This window comes from Aquarana catesbeiana, linkage group LG06 (genome assembly GCF_042186555.1).
Source record: "Aquarana catesbeiana isolate 2022-GZ linkage group LG06, ASM4218655v1, whole genome shotgun sequence".
Taxonomy (NCBI): domain Eukaryota; kingdom Metazoa; phylum Chordata; class Amphibia; order Anura; family Ranidae; genus Aquarana; species Aquarana catesbeiana.
This window is the reverse complement of record NC_133329.1, coordinates 411,989,197-412,006,955: the sequence shown is the minus strand read 5'-3', so window position 1 is coordinate 412,006,955 and position 17,759 is coordinate 411,989,197. Positions and strand designations below refer to the sequence as shown.

General features: G+C 45.1%; 1 protein-coding gene across 1 annotated transcript; it reads left to right on the top strand.

Moving 5' to 3' along the window:
* Nucleotides 1-124: 124 nt before the first annotated feature.
* On the top strand, nt 125-17,051 carry UMPS (uridine monophosphate synthetase; the record flags this gene model as incomplete). The annotated part of the gene is given in 5 exon segments (XM_073634497.1): nt 125-278; nt 4,866-5,525; nt 10,427-10,602; nt 14,338-14,452; nt 16,541-17,051. Coding segments are annotated over 5 exon segments (1,281 nt in total), but the record flags the coding sequence as incomplete, so codon positions are not given.
* Nucleotides 17,052-17,759: the final 708 nt, after the last annotated feature.

Here is a 17,759-nt window from a genome sequence, read left to right as displayed (position 1 = left end):
TCTGCCCCTCCTCCATCCTATAGAAATGCAATGCTCTATTCTGTAGATTTCTATCTCTCATACATCATAGTGCAGTTTTGCTCTTTTCGTTCTGATTGGACAGTTTGATTGTCTCCTCCCCCAGGTGGCAGATCTTCTCTATCAGACCTCCCAGGATGGGGGTGTTCGGTACGATTCGATATGTGGAGTGCCATACACCGCCCTGCCCCTCGCCTCCCTCATCTGTGCCAAACACGGAGTGCGCATGCTGCTCCGCAGGAAGGAGACCAAGGACTATGGTGAGCCGCTGTCATAGCCGGGAAGGGGGGGGTTATATTTGTCCTTTAAATGCTCCCCGCCATGTACACTATTCACACATCATATCTTATCCAGTCAGTCTGTAAACATTTTATATTGTGTGAATAAAACATCAGATGAGAGAAAGAGAGAGACGGGGGATGGGGGACGGTTGGGACTTTAAATGTGATGCAAACAAGAACAAAATATAAATATATATATTAGAATCATACCAGTACATATACAGTGGGGTTTAATTACTAAAGGCAAATCCACTTTGCCCTACAAGATCACTTGGAAATTCAGTCGCTGTAGATCTGAGGGGAAGCTCTGCTGATTATATCATCCAATCACGTACAAGCAAAAATGCTTTTTTTTTTTACTTGCCTGTCCCCCTCAGATCTACAGCGACTGAACTTCCAAGTGATCTTGTAGGGCAAAGTGGATTTGCCTTTAGTAAATAAACCCCCCCAATATCTCACATTTGTGTAAATCTTTTCTTCTCTCTTTTCATGTGACAACACTGAAGAAATGACACTTGTCTACAATGTAAAGTAGTGAGTGTACAGCTTGTATAACAGTGTAAATTTGTTGTCCCCTCAAATAACTCAACACACAGCCATTAATGTCTAAACCGCTGGCCACAAAAGTCAGTACACCCCTAAGTGAAAATCTCCAAATTGGGCCCAATTAGCCATTTTCCCTCCCCGGTGTCATGTGACTCGTTAGTGTTACAAGGTCTCAGGTGTGAATGGGGAGCAGGTGTCTTAAATTTGGTGTTATCACTCTCACTCTCTCATACTGGTCACTGGAAGTTCAACATGGCACCTCATGGCAAAGAACTCTCTGAGGATCTGAAAAAAAAGAATTGTTGCTCTACATAAAGATGGCCTAGGCTATAAGAAGATTGCCAAGACCCTGAAACTGATCTGCAGCACGGTGGCCAAGACCATACAGCGGTATAACAGGACAGGTTCCCCTCAGAACAGGCCTCGCCATGGTCCACCAAAGAATTTGAGGTCACGTGCTCAGCGTCATATCCAGAGGTTGTCTTTGGGAAATAGATGTATGAGTGCTGCCAGCATTGCTGCAGAGGTTGTAGGGGTGGGGGGTCAGCCTGTCAGTGCTCAGACCATACGCCGCACACTGCATCAAATTGGTCTGCATGGCTGTCGTCCTAGAAGGAAGCCTCTTCTAAAGATGATACACAAGAAAGACCACAAACAGTTTGCTGAAGACAAGCAGACTAAGGACATGGATTACTGGAACCATGTCCTGTGGTCTGATGAGACCAAGATAAACTTATTTGGTTCAGATGGTGACAAGCGTGTGTGGGGGCAACCAGGTGAGGAGGACAAAGACAAGTGTGTCTTGTCTATAGTCAAGCATGGTGGTGGGAGTGTCATGGTCTGGGGCTGTATGAGTGCTGCCGGCACTGGGGAGCTACAGATCATTGAGGGAACCATGAATGCCAACATGTACTGTGATATACTGAAGCAGAGCATGATCCCCTCCCTTCAGAGACTGGACCGCAGGGCAGTATTCCAACATGATAACCACCCCAAACACACCTCCAAGAAGCTGAGGGTAAAGGTGATGGACTGGCCAAGCATGTCTCCAGACCTAAACCCTATTGATCATCTGTGGGACATCCTCAAATGGAAGGTGGAGGAGCGCAAGGTCTCTAACATCCACCAGCTCTGTGATGTCATCATGGAGGAGGGGAAGAGGACTCCAGTGACAACCTGTGAAGCTCTGGTGACCTCCATACCAAGAGGGTTAAGGCAGAGCTGGAAAATAATGGTGGCCACACAAAATATTGACACTTTGGGCCCAATTTGGACATTTTCACTTAGGGGTGTACTGACTTTTGTTGCCAGCGGTTTAGACATTAATGGCTGTGTGTTGAGTTATTTTGAGGGGACAGTAAATTTACACTGTTATACAAGCTGTACACTCACTACTTTACATTGTAGACAAGTGTCATTTCTTCAGTGTTGTCACATGAAAAGATAGAAGAAAAGATTTACACAAATGTGACTGAGGGGTGTACTTACTTTTGTGAGAATAAATATATATATATATATATATATATATATATATATATATATATATATATATATATATATTAGTAGAATCATGCCAGTACATAGAAGTAGTATTGGGAGAATCCCTATCAATACAATGTAAAAATTCCATGATTCCAGTCATACATATAATAGAATATGACATTAATAAAAATTAAAACCTAAGACATTAGAACATGTGGATATGAGGATAAAAATAATGCAGCACAACAAACTCGAAGTTGGCAAAGAATTCATGTATTTACAATCTTGAACATATATGTAAACACAGGATTATATTATTGACATCCTATAAAGCTTGACGCGTTTCGTTGAGTGATTTGCACTTCATCAGGAGAGGGTCCAGTAAGTGTCACTATATAGAGAAGAATTGCATGATTAAGGATGAAGAATGTAGATAGAATATTATATAAAGGGGAGGGGAGAAGAGGAACAAAAGGTTCACCCAACTATCCTTCCCTAGAATACTCGCACATCAGCTCAATGGTTTACAACGTGGTGTGGTGGACAGAGGGCCAAGTGGGGGTGTCTGTGCTGAGAACTACCCGTGGGCACCAAAACACATAGAGGAGAACATCGGGGGAGGGTAAATATCTGCATTGTGTGCTCAGTGATGGCTTTGTCAACAATCCAAAAAGGGGGTCTGCAAAAGTGTTGTGTATAAACCTAATCAATAAAAATCTGTGGCAGTTGCCTTAGTGTGACGAATAGCGAGTGATTGTTGAGTAAATTCAATAGAGCTGAGAGGACCCAAAATACACTGAAAAGGGAGATTGTGAAATTTTTGATAGTAAGTGCTCATAAACCAACTGGAACGGAAAGCCTAATAATAAGTGAATGAATAATGTAAGAAGTGGGGAAAATAAGATCACCGAAATGAAATTGCCCGTTGGAGACTAAAGAAAAAAAGATGAGTAACAAAACCCAATCAAGAAGACCTAATTGGCGAAGTGAATCCATATTCCAAAATAAAGTGCAGAACATCCCAGAGCGGGGTGAAAATGAAGAAGCCTGGATATGATGTCCTACAGGATGTGTGTGTGTGTATATATAGATATAGATATATAGAGAGAGATTAGGGTGGCACCTATACTTTTTTTCAAGTACTCGCTGATACCGATACTTTTTTTTTTTTTTTTTTTTTTTTTTTTTTTTTTATGTCACATGACCGTGGCACTAATATGCAGCACTGATGACGTTTTTTATATTTTTTTTTAATTTTATTTTTTACAATTTTTTTACAATTGTATTTTTTACAATGCTTTTTTTTGGGGGGGGGGGGAAGAGTGGACAGTGTCAGTGTGTTTTTGGTTTGATTTTGTTTTGTTTTTTATTTTATTTTTAATTATTGTTACAATATAACACGGAGGGGGGGGACCGGAGCGGAGCATACAGGGACAGTCAGGGGTGATCAGTGCGGCGGTGGGGGGAATTATAAGCACCGATCTCCCCTGTATAGATTTCAATAAAGCGGCTGGTTGCCGTGGAGGGGAGGGGAGGAGAAGCGGCTGTCGGCTGCTTTATTGAAATCTATACAGGGGGGGATCTGTGCTTGTAATTCCCCCCCACCGCCGCACCGATCACCCCTGACTGTCCAGGTATCGGATAAAGCATCAGAGCATTTGCCCGAGTACAATACTCGGGCAAATACTCGGTATCGGCACCAATACTAGTATCGGTATCAGTGCAACCCTAATAGATATATGTATCATAAGCGTGATCACGGGTGCCTCCCAGCATCACGCTGATCATTCACAATTAAGGGGGGGGGCGTGAGAAGGCGCAATCACCCGGGCAGCGTGCCACCCAGGAAAGGGCGCCAAGTTGACTCCCCTGTATAGTGAGCGCTGCTGGAAATAACCACGCGCCAACTTGGGGGCGTGGCCGAGAATGACGTCCGGCGTGGGAGGTGTGGCGCCGATGCGCATTGGGAGAACCCGCCTACACCCCCGTAGCCAAACATGGCAAGGGTGGAGGAGAGTTGGAGAGATACAAAGTAACATTGTTTATAAACATTGATCAGACAGGAGATAGAGAGATACAAAGTAACATTGTTTATAAACATTGATCAGACAGGAGAGAGAATACATTGTTACTTTGTATCCATCTCCTGTCTGATCAATGTTTATAAATAAAGTAACATTGTTTATAAACATTGAATCAGATGACTTTCTTTGTCGGCAGCGTCTACTTCGTTCTCAGAGCCTAGAATTGCCCGCAGTTGGGAGGGGGACATGATGGAGGGACAGAAGGACTAGATGTACCACACACATCCTGTGTACCTTGATAACGTGTTTTTTTTTTTTTTGGCATGTGTAGCACATTGAATGTCCAACTAGTGTTAAAGTGTTTCTATCCCAGGTGAATATTCTGTTTTGGGTTGTCTTGAAACAGCTGCAAGTTGTCTCTTGGTCTTTGCCAGGACTTTTGACTTTTGGGGTAAATGTAAGTCTCTTTCCTTCATACACTATGAGATTTTTTTTTTTCTGCTTTTTTTTACAGGAACAAAGAAGCTTATTGAAGGGACGATCGTCCCCGGGGAGACCTGTCTGATCATTGAGGATGTAGTGACCAGCGGTTCGAGCGTCCTGGAGACGGCGGAGGTGTTGAAGAAGGAGGGTCTGCAGGTGACGGATGCCATCGTGTTGGTGGACAGAGAGCAGGGGGGACGGGAGAGGTTGGCAGAGAACGGGATCCGCCTCCATGCGGTCAGCACTCTGACACAACTCCTGGACCTCCTGCAGAATCTGGGGAAGGTGGACACAGAGATGGTGGAGAGCGTCCACAGGTTCGTCCAGGAGAACAAGGTCACCGGGCCGCCGTCTGACCCCGCCAAGAAACCCTGCACCACCCTGAGCTATCCCTCCCGCGCTGCCCTCCCCGGGGTCCACCCGCTGGCCAGGCGGCTCCTCGCCATCATGGAGAAGAAGCGGAGCAACCTCTGCATATCGGCCGACGTTACCGACTCGGCGCGTCTTCTCCAGCTGGCCGCGGAGCTGGGACCGTCCATCTGCATGCTGAAGACTCACGTGGATGTTCTGATAGACTTCACTGCCGACGTCGCCTCCCGGCTCCGAGCGCTCGCCCACCAACACGACTTCATTATATTCGAGGATCGCAAGTTCGCCGACATTGGGAACACGGTGAAACACCAGTATGAGGGTGAGAGTCTGGGTGTTCCACTGGTTTAAATAATAGATCTCTATAGTATCTATCTATCTATCTATCTATCTATCTATCTATCTATCTATCTATCTATCTATCTATCTATCTATCTATCTATCTATCTTTGTGTGTGATCCGGCACTTTCGGGGTGTACCGGCTTTGCTGTGATTAGATGCAGCGGGTGCCGGCTAATGGATGTCCACCGGCACCCGCTGATCAGTGATGAGGAAGACGCACAGGGCAGAGCTCCATCCTGTCAGCGGGGGATGTGATGGATTTTGTTTCCCTGCAAAGCACTTCCCTTAGTAAAAAAAAAAAAAAAAAAAAACCCCACTCTGTACACATAAACACTGGCTAGGCACACATTTAACTCACCTGTCACGCTATAAGGCACTGATTGTCGCTGTTACTGGTAAAAAAAATAAATAAATTCCACTATATGTCCCATAGTTTGTAGACGCTATAAATGACTTTAGAGCAAACCAATCAATATACGCTTATTGGGATTTTTTTTTTCTTAACCAAAAATATGTAGCAGAATACATATTGGCCTAAATTTATGAAGAAATGTTATTTTATTTTTTTTTATGTTTTATAGCCGTAAGGGGAAAAAAGTGTGTGTTGTGTTTTTTTTTTTTTTTTTTTTTTTTTTTTTTTTTTGGTTTTTTTATTTATTTATTTATTTTTTTAGTGATTGTAAATGCAGAAGGTGCATTTTATGCATTAAGATAAGAAGCCTTCTGTGTGCAGCACAGCCCCCCCTAACACTTACCTGAGCCCCCACTCTATCGAGCGATGTTGCACGAGTGTCTCAGCTGTCTGAGACTCTCCCTCCTGATTGGCTGAGACACAGCAGCAGCGCCATTGGCTCCCACTGATGTCAGCAAATGAGGAGAGGGGGAGGGGCCACAGCTCCGTGTCTGAATGGTGACACAGGGAGCTGTGGCTCGACTCAGGTGCCCCCCCCCCCATAGCAAGCTGCTTACTGTGGAGGGCACTCGGGAGGGGCCAGGAGCAGCAATGTGGGACCCGATCATAGGAGGATCCGGGGCCGCTCTGTGCAAATCCACTGCAATCGAGGAGGGAAGTATAACATGTTGGTTTTTAAAGGAAAAAAAAAAAAAAAAGTACCCCTTTTTTAATTTTGATTTTTTTTTTTTTTTTCTTTTAGTGAAAAAATAAACACAGGTGATAAAAATACCACCAAATGAAAGCTCTATTTGTGGGAAAAACTATATACATTTAATTTGTGCACAGTGTTGCGTGACTGCACAATAACAAAGTAGTGCAGTGCTGAATAGCAGAAAATGAGCTAGTCATGAAGGGGGGGGGTTAAATCTTCCAGAGGTCAAGTGGTTACTAAGGGCTTGACTTCTGACAGAAGAGCTAAACCCCACCTACCCGCATCTGCTTATCCAATGAGAGTGCCATTGAGGTACAGTTATTGGGCGGGGATGATACCCAATGGGGTGGGTTAAGTCTCAGGGGGGGGTCGGTTTATGAATGGTGCAGTGTAATGCCTCAACCAATTCAAAGAGCCCTCAGACGTTAACCACTCCCAGGTCTGGAAGATTTTACCCCTCTTCATGACCAGGCCATTGTTTTGCTATTTAGTGCTGCGCTACTTTAATCGCCTCCCACCCCGGCCACTGCACATAAACGGCCGGGTGGTCCTTTCCTTGTTCTGAGTGGATGTTCAGTAGAGTAGTCCCGATACCGATACTAGTATCGGTATCGGCACCGATACCGAGCATTTGCCCAAATACTTGTACTCGGGCAAATGCTCCCGATGCTTCCGCCGATACCTGGACTGTCAGCGGTGATCGGTGAGTGGGGGAGTTACAAGCTACCCCCCCCCCCCCCCCGCGGCTTGCAGCTGCTTTAGTGACATACAGCGGTGATCGGTGCTTGTAACTCCCCCACACAGGATCACCGCTGACTGTCACCGCATCCTCCTCCATGCCCCCTCCGTTCTCCCCCTCCGTTCCTCTGTCCCTCTCCATTCCGCCGTTCCCCTCTCCTTCTCTGTCCCCCTCCGTTCTCCCCCCTCCGTTCTCCCCCCTCCGTTCTCCCCCCTCCGTTCTCCCCCCTCCGTTCTCCCCCCTCCGTTCTCCCCCCTCCGTTCTCCCCCTCCGTCGTCGTCCTCCTCCTCCTCCTTCCTTTGTGAATGGACAGAGTCAGCTGACTCTCTCCATTCACATAACTGATACATTGTAATCTCCTGTGATTACAATGTGTCAGTTTATGAATGGAGAGGAGCCGCTGTCTTCTCTTCATTCATTCTCAGTACAGCTGAGGCTGCAGAGAAGGGACTGGGGAATCTCTATCCTCTGTCTCTTTCTCTGTCTCAAGGGGGAGATATCAGAGGTCTGTTAAGACCCCTGATATCTCACCAAAGCCCCCCAACAGGGCTGATTAAAAAAAAAAACACATATTGAAATCAAGAATAAAAAAAATATTATTGTAAAAACTGTAAATAAAATAAAAACACACACCGATCAACCCCTCCACCCCCCACCCCCCGAAAAAAAAGAAAGCATTGTGAAAAAAAAAAACTGAAAAAAAAACCACTTTCACGTGACATTAAAAAAAAGTATCGGTATCGGCGAGTACTTAAAAAAAAAAAAAAGTATCGGTACTTGTACTCTGTCCTAAAAAAGTGGTATCGGGACAACCCTAATGTTCAGGAAGGTCCTCAGAATGAGCGCTTGCAGGACAGCTTGATCTTATGATCACAGGATCCAGCTGAGCAGAGATCGGGATATATGGGCGCTGTGATTGGCCCTCCCGATCACGTGACGGCTGCGTCCAATCACAGCAGTCACAGTGTAAACAGATGCGTGTCTCTGTGACGGTTCTCCCCACCGAGCTCAGTGCGAGGGAAGGGGGGATCTGCGGATCTGTGTGAGGATAATTTTACACAGCTGTTACAGATACCCCCCCCCACAAACAGTACACCAAGCACCCCTGTCACCCCTGTCCCCATAAAACATCTGTCTGTCCCCCATCACCGCCAACACCAAATAAACACTGATTTTGGGTTATTTTTACCAGTAGTAGCATCATTTTTGGTCAAAACTTATGAAGAGAAATTACTTATTTGCTAAATTTTATAATAGAAACTAAGAAAAATGCTTTATTTGTTTTATTTATTTATTTTTTGGAAAATATTTTCGTTTTTTTTTTTGTTTGTTTTTCATTTGTAGCGTAAAAAATAAAACCCCAGAGGTGATTAAATACCACCAAAATAAAGCTCTATTTGTGTGAAAAAAAAAATGATAAAAAAATGTCATCTGGGTACAGTGTAGTATGACCGCGTAATTGTCATTCAAAGTGTGACAGCCCTGAAAGCTGAAAATTGGCGCCCTGGGCGGGAAGGGGGGTGACAGTGGCCGGTATTGAAGAGGTTAACTGGTAATTGCGCGGTCATGCAATGCTGTACCCAAATGACAATTATATCATTCCCCCCCCCCTCCCCCCCCACACACAAATAGAGCTTTCTTTTTGTGGTATTTGATCACCTCTGCAGTTTTTATTCTATAAACGAAAAAAGAAGCGCACATTTTGGAAAAACAACATTTTCTACATTTCCAATAAAAGAAACAAAATTTAAGTCACATTTCTTCATAAATTTTGGCCAAAATGTATTCTGCGACATGTCTTTGATGAGAAAAAAAATTCCCAATAAGCGTCTATTGATTGGATTGTGTGAAAGTGATAGAATCTTCAAACTATGGGATATATATTTGAATTTTTATTTTTATAATAGCAACGGCGGCGATCAGCGCCCTTTAATGGGGGTAGTGATAGTGCGGCGGGCGATCGGACAGTGAGGTTCACACTCGTGCGATGCGAATCCACTGCGGGTTCCCACATCGCACCCGACTTCACACTGCCATATGCGAACTGCAGGGAGTGTCAATACAATGTTAATGACCCCCCCCCCCCCCCCCCCCCTCCCCTCATTTCAGCTCGCATATCGCACTGCAAACTGTCAGTTGGGACGTGAATCGGATCCCACCCGATGCAATCCGATTCTGGTGCGGACCAAAAAAAAAAGGGTCCTGTGGCTGAAGTCGCATCGTACGGACATCGCATGTGATCCCGCGGAGGGCACCGGTGTGAACCGGCAATAACTGACACTGGGGCAGAAACTGAATAACTGAAATCACCAGTGACACTAACATCGTGATCTGCGATAATACTATACACTGTCACTGTACCAATGAACACCGGCTGGGAAGGGGTTAATATCTCGGGGGTGATCAAAGGGGTTAAATATGTTCCTAACTATGTGCTGCTTTTTACTAAATGTCTCTGCTTTGCAGGGAGAAGAAACAGAGAGATTGTTCCATCTGTACAGAGCCCTGTATTGATTGTCAACACAGAGCTCTGGGCTTTGATTGGTCACAGACGATCGGCGGGTCCCGGCCATTAATCATTTGCCGGGATTTGCTGACAGACTCCCGCTGTGTACAATCGGCAGGAGCGCCCCCCCCCCCCCCCCCTAAACCTGGAAGCGGGCAGCAACGTGCGGGTGCTTCACTTTACATACAGCGGCCTCCCATCTGCAGTAGATTGAAGGTGGGCGTTAAGTGGTTAAAAAAAAAAAAAAATATTTAGAATGCTGCTGGGAGGAGCCCCCTGAGATTCGGGTAGTGGGGGGCGGTTTGAGGGTGAAGGATCCCAAATAGTCCCATGTTGCTCCCTAAATATGGGGGTGGCATAAAAGCGGCTGTGGAAAGGTGGAATTATCCTTTAAGGTGAATGTCTCCAGTGAAATCATCTTTAAAGTTTTTATTATCCTAACAGACTTTCACTGACTTGATGAAATGTTGTCATATCCCTCATCCTGGGTGTGTCACCGATATTCATTTGTTCCTTCTCTGTCCACCAGGGGGCCTCTATAAAATCTCTTCATGGTCGGATGTGGTGAACGCGCATGCGGTGCCCGGCCCCGGGGTGGTACAAGGCTTGCAGGCGGTCGGCGAGCCTTTGGGTCGGGGCTGCCTTGTGATCGCAGAGATGAGTTCTGAGGGGTCTCTCGCCACCGGAGATTACACCAAGGAGGCTGTGAGTATCGGGGGAGGGGATGTTCGTATGTCACCAATGTTATCACATTCTGGTATACAATACTTACATAGTAGGTGAGGTTGAAAAAAGACACAAGTCCATCAAGTCCAACCTATGTGTGTGATTATGAGTCAGTATTACATTACATATCCCTGTATATTGCGGTCATTCAGGTGATTATCTAATAGTTTCTTGAAGCTATCAATGCTCCCCGCTGAGACCACCGCCTGTGGAAGGGAATTCCACATCCTTGCCGCTCTTACAGTAAAGAACCCTCTACGTAGTTTAAGGTTAAACCTCTTTTCTTCTAATTGTAATGAGTGGCCACGAGTCTTAGTAAACTCTCTTCTGCGAAAAAGTTTTCTCCCTATTGTGGGGTCACCAGTACAGTATTTGTATATTGAAATCATATCCCCTCTCAAGCGTCTCTTCTCCAGAGAGAATAAGTTCAGAGCTCACAACCTTTCCTCATAACTAACATCCTCCAGACCCTTTATTAGCTTTGTTGCCCTTCTTTGTACTCGCTCCATTTCCAGTACGTCCCTCCTGAGGACTGGTGCCCAGAACTGGACAGCATACTCCAGGTGCGGCCGGACCAGAGTCTTGTAGAGCGGGAGAATTATCGTTTTATCTCTGGAGTTGATTCTCTTTTTAATGCCAATATTCTGTTTGCTTTGTTAGCAGCAGCTTGGCATTGCTGAGCCTATCATCTACTAGGACTCCCAGGTCCTTTTCCATCCTAGATCCCCCCAGAGGTTCTCCCCTCAGTGTATAGATTGCATTCAGATTTTTGCCACCCAAATGCATTATTTTACATTTTTCTACATTGAACCTCATTTGCCATGTAGTTGCCCCTCCCCCATTCATTTGTTCAGATCTTTTTGCAAGATTTCCACATCCTGTGGAGAAGTTATTGCCCTGCTTAGCTTAGTATCGTCTGCAAATACAGAGACTGAACTGTTTATCCCATCCTCCAGGTCGTTTATGAACAAATTAAATAGGATTGGTCCCAGCACAGAACCCTGGGGAACCCCACTACCCACCCCTGACCATTCTGAGTACTCCCCATTTATCACCACCCTCTGAACTCGCCCTTGTAGCCAGTTTTCAATCCATGTACTCATCCTATGGTCCATGCCAATGGACCTTATCTTGTACAGTAAACGTTTATGGGGAACTGTATAGACACGGGGTAGACAACCGCAGCACTAACTACTAATCCCTTTTTGCCCCTTTCTCTGGGGGTCACGGCTGGCTGCCTTGCAGTGCCTCATGGGACTTGCAACTTCACTGCAGCTGGAGTGCCAGGGTTGCCCACCCCTGGAATATAGTCCTGCTTTGACCAGAACACTCCCAACCCCCCCCTCCCATTATGGGGGAAACCCTTCACTCAGTATTGTGGGGTGATTGAGTCCCTCTGTGATCTCATTATTTCACCATTGGGTTCTGATTTAGTGTGAAGGTTTGGTGTTTCTTCGGTGTCACCAAGTCTTATTGGCCCTCTTTCCCCCATACTGCTCCAGGAGATGGATCCCCTGTGTAAGCTCCGTGTCAGGTAGTGTCAGAGCTTACACAGGGTTGGTGATGTCATCACCTCTATCATGTGACAGTGTACAGCCTGGCAGTCCTGCAGCATTGCATCACGGGAGGAGGTCCTGTGATTCCCCCCCCCCCCCCCCCCATCTCATACCCACCTCCATAGCTGTGGTAAGGCCAGCCATAGACTAATCTATTCGATCCATCTATGGGGCAGGCTGGTTGTACTAAAGACGATCTATTGATTGACTTCAGTACAATCAGTTTGTCATGTTTTTTGCGAGTAATCACTGCCGGCGGTTATAGCCACCAGAGGTGATCGCTGTTTTCTGACTGCGGGGAGACCTCCTGCTGCCCAGAGTACAATGGCGCAGCGGGAGGGATTCTCAACACAGTCAGTTTTTTTTTTTTTTTAGCAGAGACCCAAGAGAATAAATGGCGGTTGTTGCAACTTTTTATGTCGGTCTTTGCGCAGTAATTTTCAGGATTGTTTCATGAATTTAAAAAAAAAAAAAAACAGTAAAGTTAGCCCAGTTTTTTTTGTATAAAGTGAAAGATGATGTTACGCAGAGTAACTAGATACCGAACATGTCACGCTTTAAAATTGCACAGAAGTCAAAAAATACAATCACAGACTGCGCTTCATTTACTGCTACAAGCACTGTGCAGGATTGTTTTTGTGTTTGTGTGTGTGTATGTATGTATGTGTGTGTGTGTGTGTGTGTGTGTGTGTGTGTGTGTGTGTGTGTGTATATATATATATCGCTGATCATTCAGTACAGGGTCAGAACTGGGTCGTAAACAAGGCAGATTGTCATTCTGTCAGTACAGAAGGCATTGATCCTGTAAAGCGGAGACACACAGATCCATGCCTCCCCCTAGTAAAAGCACCTCCCACCCCCCCTACAGTAAAACACCAGCCATGCACACAGTTAACCCCTTTTATCGCTCCCAAGATGTTTAACCCCTTCCCAGCCAGTGTCATTCGTACAGTGACAGTGTATAGTATTAGCACTGATCTCTGTATTGGAGTCACTGGTTCCTACAAAGTGTCAGTTAGTGTTCAATTTGTCTACCGCAATATCGCAGTCCCGTATAAGTCGCTGATCGCCGCCATTACTAGTAAAACAGAAATTAATAAAATATTCCAGTATATATCCTATCGTTTGTAGACGCTATAGCTTTTGCGCAAACCAATCAATATACACTTATTGGGATTATATTATTTATTTATTTTTTTTTTTTACCAAAATTATGTAGCAAGAATACATTTTGGATGTTTTATAGCAAAAAGTGAAAAAAAAAATTATATATAATATATTTATTATAATAATATAATTTTTTTTTTTTTTTTTTTGTTTATAGTGCAAAAAAACGCAGAGGTGATCAAATTTAAAAAAATATATAAATCTTGCGAGCTACTCTAGAGCAACCTGAGACAGAAATCAGTGTCGGGTATAAAGTAGCCCGAGGTTACAAACCCGGCGTCAGGTGCGATATAACAATTCCTGGGAAACAAAGTGCAAATTCACAGCCACAATCCCATAATCTGTGAGAACATATATACAAAAAACAAAAAAAAATGCAGCGCTGTGCGATACTGAACCTTACAAATGCATAGATAGCGCCATAAACAATGCAAATCAATATTGCTAAAAAAATGTAACTATGAATATTTTCCTGTGGGATCCTGCTGAGCCAGTTTCACTTTTTCTTTTCTTTTTTTTTTTTTCACTTTTTTTTTTTGGTGGACATTTGATATTAAGGAATAATACTAAATTTCTTTCACTGTGAGCTTGTTACAAAAATATTTTTTTTTTATATGTTTATAGTTACATTTTTTTACCAATATTGATTTCATTGTTTATGGCGCTATCTTTGCATTTGTATGGTTCAGTACCGCACAGCACCGCTTTTTTATTTTTTTGTTTTTTGTAGAGGTGGGGGGTGGGGGGGGGGACAAATTTTATTTAGGTGCAGCATCGCGTGACCATGTAATTGTCAAAGTGACGCAGTGCCGTATCCCAAAAAAATGGCCTGGTCATGAGAGGGGGGGGGGGGGGTAAAACCCTCCGGAGCTGAAGTTTTTAAACTGGGAAAAAAAAGTGGTTTAATAAAAGATAAAGCTCCAAAAATTACCAGCCCCCCCACCCCCACTCTGTTCCTCTCGCTGTCACTCTATACGGTGTCTCATTTCAGGTGAAGTTGGCCGAGGATCATCCGACTTTCGTATTTGGCTTCATCTCCGGACGCAAAGTCAGCGACAAACCTGAGTTCCTCCACCTCACTCCGGGAGTTCAGATGCAGCCGGGAGGTGAATAGTCTTTTTTTTTTAGCTTTTTTGGCTACAGTAGAAAATGCTTTTAAATAGAGAAACGTAAGTATTCCCCTCCCCCACCCCTTCTCCATTTTCATATACTGTATAGATGATATTTTACAACCTGAAAGTAAATTAAACTTAACTAGGATTTGGGCGGCATGCTTAATGCTTTGAACATGCAAAATATTTTTTTAAATTTTGGTTTCAAAAGGACCTTTGTTCAGCACCGCCCCTGCAGAGTCAGGGCTGGTGCTCTCCAGTCATCTGCCACTCATGTGGAGTGGGGGGGGGGGCTGACGGACATTCGTTCTCACAGTGGTCCTTTTCCACAGGAGGTCTGATTAGGGGAGAGCTGAAGCTCAGGACATGCAAAATATATTTTTTTTTTTTTTTTGAAGTTGGTTGCAGGAGGATCTTTGTTCAGCACCGCCCCCGCGGAGTCAGACCTGGAGCTCTCAATCAGCTGCTGCTCATGGAGGAGGCCTGATGGACGTTCCTTTTCTCTGGTTCTTGGCAGGGGGAAGCTGATTAAGGGGGATGTGGAGTTTTGGACATGCAAAATATTGTTTTTAATTCAGCTTCAGAAGGTTTTTTGTTCAGCACCGCCCCTGCGGAGTCAGACCTGGAGCTCTCCATTCAGCTGCCACTCATGGAGGAGGCTCTGGTTCTCAGCAGGGGGAAGCTGATTAAGGGGAGCTGGAGTTTTGATTGTGCAAAATAATTTCTTTAAATCCGGTTTTGGAAGGTTTTTTTTGTTCAGCACCGCCCCTGCGGAGTCAGAGCTGGAGCTTTCCAGTCAGCTGCCTGATGGACGTTCATTCTCACAGTGGTCCTCGGCAGGCTGATTAGGGGGAGGTGCGAGTTTTGGACATGCAAATATATTTTTTTTTAATTTGGTTTCAGAAGGATCTTTGTTCAACTCCTCCCTTGCGGAGTCGGACCTGGAGCTCTCCAATCAGCTGCTGGAGGAGGGGAGGCCTGATGGACGTTCATTGTCTCTGGTTCTCGGCAGGGGGAAGCTGATTAAGGGGATGTGGAGTTTTGGACGTGCAAAATATTGTTCTTCGGCTTCAGAAGGTTTTTTGTTTAGCACCGCCCCTGCGGAGTCAGAGCTGGAGCGCTCCAATCAGCTGTTACTCATGGAGGGGGCCTGATGGACATTTGTTTTCGCAGTGGTCCTCTGCGGGGCGGGGCTGATTAAGGGGAGGTGGAGTTTTGGACGTGCAAAATATATATTTTTTGAATTTGGTTTCAGAAGGCTTTTTGTTCAACACCACCCCTGCGGAGTCGGAACTGGAGCGCCCCCTTTGGCTGCCACTCATGAAGGGGCCTGATGGATGTTCATTCTCTGCAGGGGGGCTGATTAAGGGGAGGTGGAGCTGCTTCAACTAAAAATAAAAACCATAAGGGGGCATTTATAAGGGGGTATGACCTAACCACGACACCAACCATAGCAGGTGTCCGCAGGGAGAGGGTGGGATAATTGGCAAATGTTCCCTGATCTTCCCCCTTTTTCAAAACAATTTTCAGTTCCAACCCTCTAAGGCTTGGCATGTTTGGTATCGATTTACTTGATGCAACCTCCTCCTCCTCTTTTATATGTTCTCAAAGTTAAGTGGGAAAAAAAAGTCAGAACTTAAAGAAAATTCATCAAAAAAAAAAATAAGCTTCTTTCAAGCCCCACCTACACGCATCTGGCGTCACCTGTTCAAACCTTCATTTTAAGGCTTGACATGTTTGGTATCAATTTACTTGATGCAACTTCATCTTTTTATATATTACCAAAAGTTGGGTATTTTATGTAACTTTAGTGTATATTTTACTGAAAATATGGGTTTGATGAACAGTTGCGCTAATATAATGCAACGTAGAACGAAAACAATAAATTGTGACCGCCATTTTATTCTCCAGGGTGTCTGCTTTCAGAAAATATATAATGTTTTGGAGGTTTTCAGGCCTAAATTTCATTTTAATGTGTGAAAACAAAAAATGTTCTGCCCAATTCTCCCTTCCAATGAAAACCGGTGAATTTGTAGATTTCCTGCAGAATTTCGGATCAGTAACCGGAGCCTCTCATTGCAGGAGATAATCTGGGCCAGCAGTATCAGACGCCTCATGAGGTCATCGCTAACAAAGGATCTGACATCATCATCGTAGGGCGCGGGATCCTGTCCGCCATCAGCCCCACCAAGGCAGCGGAGATGTATCGCAGAGCGGGGTGGGAGGCGTACCTGTCCCGGATAGGCGGAGGACAGTGATTGGCTGGAACCCGGGATGCAGACGTGATGCGGCAGACGAGCCCCCACCCCCACCCACCCACCCAAGGACTGTGAGATTTGGCACTGAACAAGTGGCGGGGTCGGCGGCCCCAGACTTGGCACTTATGTAGAATTGTATTTCTGGAGACGCGGTGTGGCCGGGTGAACACTCCTCTGTCATTGGTGAAGATAGAATTCTGCTCATTTGTTGGTGAATTCCATCTCTGCCGTGTCTTCCCTCCCCCCCCCAACAATACATTCCATATCATTTCAATAATTACTAAGTACAAGGATGACGGTTTACTTCATTTCCCCAATAAATCATCTCTGTAAGACGCTTTGTATTGTCTGATTTCTGTACAGAAGATATAATAATTGTAATGGATCCCCGTCGCACTTTGCTTGAGTACGCTGCTTCCTCCAGTCTGGACCTTCAGATATTACAGCTGAATATTGTAACCAAGAACCAGACAAGACTAGCTCAGTTACAAAAATGCAACATGGAACTGTTTATTTCAACACAGGTACATAGAGATGCACTCAGGGGACAAGCCCCCCCTCCTTTGCATAATGAAACAGGGCGGGGTAGACTTTACCTCCACCAGTAGCATGACCAGGGCCGCTGTTAGAAATTATGGGGCCCTGTACAGCCTACCTGACGGGGGCCCCCTTCGACCACGACCTTGTCCCCACCCCTAACCCTGGCTCTTTTTTTTTTCCTTGCTTTCACAACGGATGAATAACATTCCTCGTGGTAGCAGGGCCATGACAGGTCCTCTTTATGGAGAGATCTGGCGTCTTTTAGACCACATATCTGTCCTCCAAAGCATGTGTTCAAACCAATATTGATTTGATCAGATGCTTTTTCAATGGCTTATTTCCTCCCACTGGCGTCACGCAGTGGGAGGAGCGACATCCATCCCTCACTGTGTCCCAGGAACCAAATGCTACTGGTCGCATCTTGAAGGTAGTGCGGGGACCCCCCTCCACTGCCATTAAAAGTAATCCAGAGGCTTCTTGGGCACTAGGATTACTTTTACTTT